Genomic DNA, 11,067 nt, shown 5'->3' on the forward strand with positions numbered 1-11,067 from the left:
TGTCAGACCCTCCTGGGGCTGGTGTTACAGGTGGTTGTGAACTGCCTGGTTTGAGTGTTGGGAATCAAATGCTGGTCCTCTGGAAGAACAAGAAGTGCTCTTAATCACTGAGGCATATAGGCAGATCATGTGATAGTTTTGGTTGTAGTTTTCAAAGATTTGTTTATCTTTATTTTTATGTGTGTGAATACTTTTCCTGCATATATGTGGACATCCGTGGTGACTGTGGAGGCCAGAAGGGGATTCCCTGGAACTGAAGTTATAGACGGTTCTGAACCACCAAGTGGGTGCTGGGAACCAAACCTTGGTGCTCTGTAAGAGCAGCCAGTGCTTTTTCCTAAGACACCTGTCCCACCACTTTCTCATTTTTGACAAACCTACTTACTGATTTCCACAGTAGCTGCAATTTATATGTTCACTAGCAGTGATAAAGGTTCCTCTTTCCCCAAATTCCTACCAGCATTTGTTGTCATCTGTTCTGAGCTAATAAGGTGGCATTATAAATCATTTTAAATTCACCTTTCCCTGATGGCTTAGGATGTTGAACCCGTCATCAAATATCATTGGCCATTTCTATTTCTTCCTTTGAGGACTATCTGCTCACCTCATTACCTCATGTATTTGATTTAGTTTAATGTATAAGATTTGGTTTAATCTTGGCTGTTTTTACATAATAGTCCCCTATCCGATACAGAGTTGGCAATGATTTCTCAAATCTGTAAGCTGTATATTCAGTTGTGAGGTTGCTTCCATTGTTAGGCAGGTTTTTGATTTGCTATAATCCCATGTGTCAGTCCTTGGGTTGTGTTCTCTGCTGTCACAGTCCATTCAGAAGTTTCTGCCTCTGCAAAGGATGATTGTTGACACAGGACATAGTTGATGTGTCTTCCCTGCAGTTTCAGCATGTTCTGTCTTTACATGAAGTCTTTGATCTATTTTCAATGTTTCATGTAATGTGAGACTTAAGACTTGATTTCATTCTTCTATAGGTACATACCCAGTTTTCTCAGCACCATCTGTTAAAGAGGCTCTTTCCTAATGTATTTTTTGACATCTGGGTTTAAAAAAAAAATGAAGTAGCTGCTAGGGCTGGAATGATGACTCCATGATTAAGAGCACTTGCCGCTCTTGCAGAGGATACAGATTCAGTTACCAGCACCCATATTGCAGCTCACAATCCCTTATAGCTGTAATTCTAAGGTATCTGATGTCATCTTCAGGACTCCATAGGCACCTGGTATGCACATAGTGTACATACATACATATGTACATACATACATGATGCAAAACACTCTTACACATAAAATAGAATCTTAAAAACATAGTACTTATTTAAAGACAAACAAGGACTGGAGAGGTGCTCATCAGTTAGGAGTACTTGTTGCTCTCGAAAAGAGCCCAGGTTTGATTCCAAACATCCACATGGCAGCTTACAACCATCTGTTGACACCAGCCTCAAAGAATCTGGCTCCCTCTTACTTCCTTGGGCACCAGGCATACCCATGCTCTCAAAGCGCTCACATACACAATAAATAAATATGCATAAAAGCAAGTATAGAAGTTTTATAAGGCTAAATGTTAATTTTGATGTCTGTCAAGCTGAACACCATGAAGACGGAGAGCAGGAGAAATGTGAGGATGCTGAAGGAAGAGGTGCAAAAGCTGGACGGTCTTTACCAACAAACTCTGAAGGTAGGAGCTTGACCTGTGTGTTCATCTGACTCGAGTCTAAAATCTTAGCTGGATGTGGTGGTATACAAAAGCTAAGAGGAGGCCTCAAAACTCAGCCAAAAAAGCCAGGTGTGGTGTCATCACACCTGTAGTCCCAACATTTAGAAGACCCCATGGGATGATTGGCACAGGTTTGAGACCCACCTGGGCATAAGTAATTGTCCATTAAGAATCATTGCAAAGGACTAAAGAGATGGCTCAAAGCTCTGGCTGCTTTCCCAGTGCCCATGAGTTCCATTGTCCCATTGTGGTCCCAGCATCCACATAGTGTCTCACAACCATCAATAATGAGATCTCGTGCCTTCTTCTGTTATGCAGGCAGAACACTATGTACATAATAAATAAATAAGTCTTGAAAAAAATCATTGCAAACTTACTTTCCCAGCTAAATTTCCGTCATATTCTATTCTATTCTATTCTATTCATAAGAGCTCCAGAAGGCAGGTAAGGTGGAAGACCGACTGCCGCTGTTCTGTCCAGCCCTGAATTTTCAGACAGGCATTGAGACCCCGTTCACAAGCCATCATACAATTAAGTTTTACAACTGTGCCATTATTAGTTATATCTGCAAAGTATCACAAGTAGAAATGATTGTATTGCCCTATATTATATACAGGATGCTTTTTGAGCAGTGTAGAAGTTTTGGAAATTGTAACACAAAATTTGATCTGCATGTGAAGTTTGAAATATATGCCTATTATTTTTACTGTTATCATATTCCCTGCATGAAAGGTTAAGTTTATTCTTTAAAGCACTCAAGTGAAAGACTTTGTAAGTCCATACTTCAGCATCACAAACCTAGGAATCTGAGAATGGCTGGAACTAATTTTGCTTAACATAGTTTACATGTGTGTGGAATTTTAATCAAAGTACCAGGTTTCCTTAAATTAGACTTGAACCATTGTTAAATAGAGTGCTAAACAGAATCTTCCTTGAAGGGGCACATTTTTGTTTATCATATGGAGTCCCCACTGGAACATTTAGAAAAGTTAAGGGACCCATACATCCGAGGTCACTGAGTTCAGACTGGCTACACCAGAAACAACATCTGATACACAGATCACACTCCCTGCACAAACTCTCATTCCATTGCCTTCAGTTCCTCAAAAACTCGTTCAGTCATCAGAATGAGTTCAATGCCTCTGAGATTGAAGCAAAGCAGAGAACAAACGATATGTGTTCAGCCGTGCTGTTTCTAATACACACCCTGGCTTTGGTGCACAAACAACATTAAAATCACTTAAAAATGCCAATAATTTCTTCCACAATATATCAATCACATTACGGTCCACTCCTCTGAGTCACTAGTCCTCTTTCTACACACATCATGGCATGATTTCTTTACCGAGCTGTACTATATTTTGAAGCCTGCATGTGTTTGCCACGTAATCATAGAAGGCATTTGTGAGAAGGGTTCAATTCAAAAGGAGCTTTCCCATTACTAAATCTCAACGATCTCCCTAGGAAGCCCAAATAACTATAATATCCAAGTGCCAATATTGCAGTTACTCCAAATTTTAGCGATTGACCATCAAACCCAGAAAAGTTAAGGGACCCATACATCCGAGGTCACTGAGTTCGGACTGGCAACACCAGAAACACCATCTGATATACAGATCACACTCCTTGCACAAACTCTCATTCCATTGCCTTCAGTTCCTCAAACACTCGTTCAGTCCTCAGAATGAGTTCCATGCCCCTGAGTGTAATACCCAAGTGCCAATATTGCACTGACCCCAAATTTTAGTGATTGGCCATTAAACCTAGAAAAGTTAAGGAACCCTTCCATTTAAGGTCACTGAGTTCGGACTGGCAACACCAAGAATCCCATCTGATACACAGATCACACTCCCTGCACAAACTCTCATTCCATTGCCTTCAGTTCCTTAAAAACTTGTTCAGTCCTCAGAATGAGTTCAATGCCTCTGAGTGTGAAGCACAGAAGAGAACAAAGAATTTGTGTTCAGCCATGCTGTTTCTAATACACACCATGGGTTTGGTGCACTCCCAAGATTAAAATCACTTAAAATGCCAATAATTTCTTCCACAATATATCAATCACAGTATGATCCACTCTTCTTACTCACTGGTCCTCTTTCAACACACAACATGGTATGATTCCTTTACAGAGCTGTACTATATCCTGAAGCCTGCATGTGTTTGCCAAGTAATCACAGAAGGCATTTGTGAGAAGGGTTCGATTCAAAAGGAGCTTTCCCATAACTAAATCTCAAAGATCTCTCTAGGAAGCCCAAATAACTATAATACCCATGTGCCAATATTGCAGTGACCCCAAATTTTAGCGATTGACCATCAAACCCAGAAAAGTTAAGGGACTCTTTCATTTAAGGTCACTGAGTTCGGACTGGCAACACCAAGAATTCCATCTGATACACAGTTCACACTCCCTGCACAAACTCTCATTCCATTGCCTTCAGTTCCTCAAAAACTCATTCAGTCATCAAAATGAGTTCAATGCCTCTGAGTGTGAGGCAAAGCAAAGGAGAACAAAAGATATGTGTTCAGCAGTGCTGTTTCTAATACACACCCTGGCTTTGGTGCACTCCCAACATTAAAAATGCCAATAATTTCTTCCACAATATATCATAGTGAAAGACCCTCGACGAGGACCTCTTTTCGGGAGGAGACCTCCCCAACGCCAAGGAACAGGCCGAGACCGCACGGATGCAAATCGCAAGAGGTTTATTGAGTAGACACAGGTACCTGTGGGCAGCAAGATCTCTCGGAAGATTTGCGCACCTGCCAACTGGAGGGCGGGCTTTTTATAGGGAAGAGCAAAAAGCAAGTTTACAGAAGCAAAAGCGTGGTTATCGATCGACCGGAATGAGGCGGGGGCATGAATGGTTTCCCCTCTCAGCATGGGTGTCAGCAAGAAGCAAGTTTACAGAAGCAAAAGCGTGGTTATCGGAATGCGGCGGGGGGCATGAAAGGTTTCCTCTCTCAGCATGGATGCCTGGCAACAATCATCCTGTTCCTATCTTATAGCTAACCTGCTTTGTTGACATCCTATCTTATTGACATCTTGCCTTGCAGTCTTCCTATCTCTATCTCTTGCTCTCTCAGGCACATGGGATGTTCTAATGGGAGCAGGCTGGCTGCTGATCTGGAGAGTTTTTTTTAAAGCAAACAGGACGTTCCCCCGGGAGCATACTAGCTGCGGGTTTTGGGGAGGGGGTCTGTAGGGTCTTTCAATAGTATGATCCACCCTTCTGAATCAAGGTCCTCTTTCAACACACAACATGGCATGATTACTTTACCGAGCTGTACCATATCCTAAAGCCTGCAAGTAATAGCCATATTATCATAAAAGGCATTTGTTAGAAGAGTTCGATTCAAAAGGAGCTTTCCCATAACTAAATCTCACTGATCTCTCTAGGAAGCCCAAATAATGTAATACCCAAGTGCCAATATTGAAGTTACCCCAAATTGTAGTGATTGGCCTTTAAACCTAGAAAAGTTAAGGGACCCTTCCATTTAAGGTCACTGAGTTCAGACTGGAAACACCAAGAATCCCATCTGATACACCGATCACACTCCCTGCACAAACTCTCATTCCATTGTCTTCAGCTCCTCAAAAACTCGTTCAGTCCTCAGAATGAGTTTAATGCCTCTGAGTGTGAAGGAAAGCAGAGGAGAACAAACGATATGAGAGGATGCAAGTCATTTTAGGAGTTGAGTCCTTGTGGTAGGAGTGTGTCCTTGAAGGACACTACTTCTTTAAATGAGAGGCTTTCTCATTGCAGGAAGTGTGTCCTTGTGGGAGTGGGTGAGTCATTGTTTGAGGAGGCAGGACATCTTGGGAGGGAGAATGTCCGAGAGGGAAGAGCCATGGTATGAGGGTTTTTTCCTTCGGAGAGTGGGAGTGTCCTTGGAGGAGGGGGTGTGGCCTTGTGGGGAGGAGGTGTGCATTTGTGAGGGTAGGTGTGTCATTGTGGTAGGGGGTCCTGTCCTTGAGGGAGAAGGACTGTCACTGCAGTGTCCTTGCAGGAGGGGGACAAGTCCTTTTGGGAGTCTGTCTGTCCTTGTGTGAGAGGGATGTTATTGTAGAAGGTGTGTCCTAGGTGTGTCCTTGGAGAGGGTGTGCATTCTTTTGGATAGGGCACGTCGTCCTTGTGGTAGGAGGCTTGTTTTTGGTGGAGGAGACAGATGGGGGCTAATTGGAGGTGTGTCATTGTGGGAGAGGGTGTTTCCTCCTAGGAAGAGGCAGGTCCTTGTGGGATTAGGCATGTCCTTGTGGGAGGTGCTATGTCACTGAGTGAGGAGGAATGTCATTGCAGGAGGTGTGTGATTGTGGGATGTCCTTATGTAAGGTGGTATCTCCCTGTGGAAGGGGCATGTTGTTCTGGGAAGAGATGTGTATTTGGAGGTGGTGTGAACTTGAAGAAGGGGGTATGTCTTTGTTGGAGAGGGTGTGTATTTGTGGGCGGAGGCGTGTACTTGTGGGAGAAGTACAAGGAAGCTTGTCATTCAGGGAAAAGGTGTGTTCTTGTGGGAGTGGGCGTGTCCTTGAGGAAGGAGGTGTGTCCCAGTAAGAGTAGGTGTATCCTTGTGGGAGTAGGTAAGTGCTTTGTGGGAGGGATGTGTCCTTGTGGGAGTGGGTGTGTTTGAGGAGACGCGATATCTTGGGAGCAGGCATATCTTTGTGGAAGGAGGCATGTCTTTCTGGGAAGAGGTGTGTGTGTCATTGCAGAAGGAGTATCCTTGTGGGCAGAGGTATGTCTTCCTGTGAGGATGCATGCCATTGCAAGAGGCCTGTCCTTGTGGGAGAAGGCATGTCCATGTGGGCATTTCCTCCTGTCCTTGTGAGAGTAGGCGTGTCATTGTGATAGTGGGCATTCCTTGTGGGAGGGGCATGTCTTTGATGGAGGAGACTCATTGTAGGAGATGTGTCCTTGGGGAAGGCTACATCTCACCATGGGGGTTGCCCTTCTGGGAGGTGGGGTGATACTGATGGTATTAAGAGGTGATGTGAACTTGAGAGAGGGTGTGTATTAATCTAATTTTAAAATGACACTTTAGCTAACCCGATGCATCTAGGATATTATTTCTTCACATAACAGTTATACATTCAAAGACTTAAATTTTTAAGTTTTTATTTACTTATTATTTTAAAAAGAAGGTTTCTTGAGACAAGGTTTCTCTGTAGCTTTGGAACCTGTTCTGGAACTTGCTCTGTAGACTAGACTGGCCTCATACTCCCAGAGATCCATCCGCCTCTGCCTCTGGAGTGCTGGAATTACAGGCATGCATCACCATCATCCAGTTTAAAAGAGGTTTTCACAATATAGCTCTGGCTGGCTTAGAACTGGTTTAGACCAGGCTGGCCTCCAATTCACAAAGATCAAGCTGCCTCCACCAGTGCTAGAGTTAAAAGTCTGAGTTGCCACATCTGGCTGTTTTGAGTTTTAATTATGTGTGTGTGTGTGTGTGTGTGTGTGTGTGTGTGTGTGTGTGTGTATCTGTTGTGGACATGAGTGCAGTGTGAGAGCAGGCCAGAAGAGGGTACTGAGTCCCTAGGTGTTTGAGTTCCAGGGATCTGTGTGCCTCTTGTGGCCGGTGTGGGTAATCAGACTCCAGTCCTCAGCAGAAGCAGCACCTGCTCTTAACCACAGGGCCATCTCTCCAGCTCCCCAGTGACGCTGTTTGCATTGTACTAGGGACTAAGCTCAGTGCCTTGGGTGTGGAAGCACATGTCCTACCACTGAGTTACATTCTGGAGTCTGATAAAATGAAACATTTGATCTTCTCTCCTCATACGGCCTTTTTAGCCTGACGTGGGGTTCACACTGACGCTACGTTCTTAGTTTGGATTGCCCCAGCCCAGTTGCTCATGAGCTGCATGTGGAGTGGTTCTGGAGTTGTGTCAGCCACAAAGCCTGATTTCCTTGTCTGCGGCTGCGGGATAACGCCCACCTCAGGTTCCATAAGGATAAAATGAACAGTGTGGAGGTTTGTTATTACTGTGCATTCAGGAAAGTTTGTCTGGGGACTCTGCTCTCTCGGGTCGGGCTCCTGTGGCATCCTCTACTTTAGGAGAAGCAAAGGAAGTCATTTAGTTACACCAAAGTGTCTGCGGGAATGGAAAGCTCTCATCCTCCCAAGCGTGCGCAGACGGTGGAAAGGAAGAAACACTGGCTGAGCTCATTTGGTTTCAGCCTTTCGGTAGCTTGAATTGGATGTATATTGTTTCAGTCATGGGGTGGCTAACTTGGTGGTGGTGGGGTGTAGCGAGCTGCATGGTGTCACACCTGATGGAGATGTATAATCAACTTAGATGGCTAAGGCCTGACCTATGCTATGATTGAAAGACCCTACAGACCCCCTCCTCAAAACCCGCAGCTAGCATGCTCCCGGGGGAACGTCCTGTTTGTTTTAAACAAATCTCCGGATCAGCAGCCAGCCTGCTCCCATTAGAACATCCCAGGTGCCTGAGAGAACAGGAGATAGAGATAGGAAGACTGCAAGGCAAGATGTCAATAAGATAGGATGTCAACAAAGCAGGTTAGCTATAAGATAGGAACAGGATGATTGTTGCCAGGCATCCATGCTGAGAGAGGAAACCTTTCATGCCCCCCGCCGCATTCCGATAACCACGCTTTTGCTTCTGTAAACTTGCTTCTTGCTGACACCCATGCTGAGAGGGGAAACCATTCATGCCCCCGCCTCATTCCGGTCGATCGATAACCACGCTTTTGCTTCTGTAAACTTGCTTTTTGCTCTTCCCTATAAAAAGCCCGCCCTCCAGTTGGCAGGTGCGCAAATCTTCCGAGAGATCTTGCTGCCCACAGGTACCTGTGTCTATTCAATAAACCTCTTGTGATTTGCATCCGTGCAGTCTCGGCCTGTTCCTTGGCGTTGGGGAGGTCTCCTCCCAAAAAGAGGTCCTCGTCGAGGGTCTTTCATTTGATGCATGGGCCGGGAATTGAGACCCCCCACCCAGGGATCACCGACTCACCAACGGGAGGTAAGCTGGCCAGCTCTGTTAGTTGTCTTCTGTGTTCTTTGTTCAGTTGTCTTCTGTGTTCTTTGTCAAATTCTGTACACTCAGGTCTGAGTGCGCTGTACCTGGCGGAGGGAAGGGGGCTGACGAGCCTGGTACTTCTCCCCCGCAGTCCGTGGAAGACGTTCCACGGACATCGGAGTCAGGGAGTCAGTCCGCAAGGACTTCTGGAGCCCGATTCTTCGGAGCTCAGCCCGTATCCGAAGGATACGTGGTCCTAGTTGGAGGAGAGGGATCCGGACCCTCAGAGCCTCCGTCTGAGTTTTGCTGTGCTGCGCATCTGTTCTGTCTCTGTCTGTCCTGTCAGCATCTGTTCTGTCTCTGTCTGTCCTGTCAGCATCTGTTCTGTCTCTGTCTGTTCTGTCAGCGTCTGTTCTGTCTCTGTCTGTTCTGTCAGCATCTGTTCTGTCTCTGTCTTTGTGTGTGTTTTTTGGTTTTGTTTTGTTTTTTTGTTTTTATATTTGGTTCCCTTCTCTTCGAGAAGATGGGACAAACCCTAACCACCCCATTGAGCCTTACTTTAGACCACTGGCCTGACGTCCACGCCCGAGCCGACAACCTGTCAGTCGATGTTCGAAAGAAGAAATGGGTGATCTTTTGTTCGTCCAAGTGGCCTACTGTTGAATCAGAATGGCCATGAGACGGCACTTTCAATCTCAATATTATTTCCCAGGTTAAGGCAAAAGTGTTCAGCCCAGGACCACATGGACACCCGGACCAACGCGCCTACATTGTTACCTGGGAAAGTTTGGCACGTGACCCGCCCCTATGGGTCCAGCCCTTTGTCATCTCTAACAACATCTCTAACAAACCCCAACCTTCTCTTACCCCTATAGCCCCTAAGGCTCCCCCTCCCCAGGAAAGCCAACCACTTGTGCCTCTTCCTCCTGCACCTTCCCCTGCCCTACCCTCTTCTTCCCTATACCCCACCATTCTTAAGGAGAAGGTTCCCAAAGAAAAACCTCTGAAACCTACCCCTGCGCCCCCTCCCGTCCTTCCTCTGAACCCTGACTCTCCCCTCACTGACCTTCTATCAGAAGAACCCCCTCCTTATGCAGATCCAGAGGATCCAGAGAGTCCGGATGGGCCAGAGACTGCAGCGGCGGGTGGACAGCCTGCACAAGTCTCCCCAGCCCCTTCACCCATGGCGGGAAGACTCCGGGGAAGGCGCAAACCACCCCCTGATTCCACTACTCATGCCCTACCCTTGAGAGAGGGCCCAAACGGCCGACAGCAATACTGGCCATTCTTTGCCTCAGATCTATACTATTGGAAACACCATAACCCCCCATTCTCCAAAGATCCAATAACGCTGACTAACCTGATTGAGTCTATTTTAGTCACCCACCAGCCCACTTGGGATGATTGCCAGCAGCTCTTGCAAACCCTGCTGACCTCGGAGGAAAAGCAAAGAGTCTTTTTGGAGGCTTGGAAAAATGTCCCAGGCGACAACGGGAGCCCAACCCTTTTGCTTAACGAAATTGACGAGGCCTTCCCTCTGACGCGACCTGACTGGGATTTCACTACAGCTGCAGGTAGGGGACACCTACGCCTCTATCGCCAGTTGCTAATCGTGGGTCTCCGAGGGGCAGCACGCCGCCCCACCAATTTGGCCCAGGTTAAGCAAGTAATACAGGGAAATGAAGAGACGCCCTCAGCCTTCTTAGAAAGGCTCAAGGACGCTTATAGGATGTATACCCCCTATGACCCTGAAGATACAGGGCAAGCTACAAGTGTATCCATGTCTTCCATCTGGCAGTCTAGTCCGGATATTAGAAGCAAATTGCAGAGGCTTGAGGGTCTCCAGGGATATACTATACAAGACTTACTAAAAGAGGCAGAGAAGATTTTCAACAAGAGGAGAAACAAGGAATTAACTAGGGTGTTGGCCACCGTGGTTCAGGGACAGAATAGAGAGGGAGACAGGAAGGGAGAACGACGTAGGGCCAAGGTGGACAGAGACCAATGCGCCTATTGTAAAGAACGAGGACACTGGATTAAGGATTGCCCCAGGAGGAACAAAGGACCTAGAAAGCCCAGGCCCCGAACCTCCCTCCTCACCTTAGAGGATTAGGGAACTCAGGGCCAGGAGCCCGCCCCCCCCGAGCCCAGGATAACTCTTGATGTCGGGGGGCAACCAGTCACCTTCCTAGTAGACACCGGGGCCCAGCATTCAGTCCTGACTCAGACTTCAGGGCCACTCAGCGAACGATCTGCTTGGGTCCAAGGAGCCACTGGTGGCAAGAGATATCGATGGACAACTAATCGGAAGGTTCAGCTGGCTACTGGTAAGGTGATGCATTCCTTTCTGCATG

At 46.4% G+C, this 11,067-nt stretch overlaps 1 protein-coding gene across 1 annotated transcript; it reads left to right on the forward strand.

The window, feature by feature from the left end:
• Nucleotides 1-1,608: 1,608 nt before the first annotated feature.
• LOC121463650 lies at nucleotides 1,609-10,826 on the forward strand. The gene is made up of 3 exons (XM_041675963.1): nucleotides 1,609-1,692; nucleotides 8,763-8,948; nucleotides 9,426-10,826. Exons 1-3 carry the CDS (start codon nucleotides 1,609-1,611, stop codon nucleotides 10,824-10,826), a joined length of 1,671 nt encoding a protein of 556 aa, XP_041531897.1.
• Nucleotides 10,827-11,067: the final 241 nt, after the last annotated feature.

Source organism: Microtus oregoni, unplaced genomic scaffold (assembly GCF_018167655.1).
Source record: "Microtus oregoni isolate MIOR12 unplaced genomic scaffold, Mior012 000027F_ref0000203, whole genome shotgun sequence".
Classification (NCBI taxonomy): Eukaryota; Metazoa; Chordata; class Mammalia; order Rodentia; family Cricetidae; genus Microtus; species Microtus oregoni.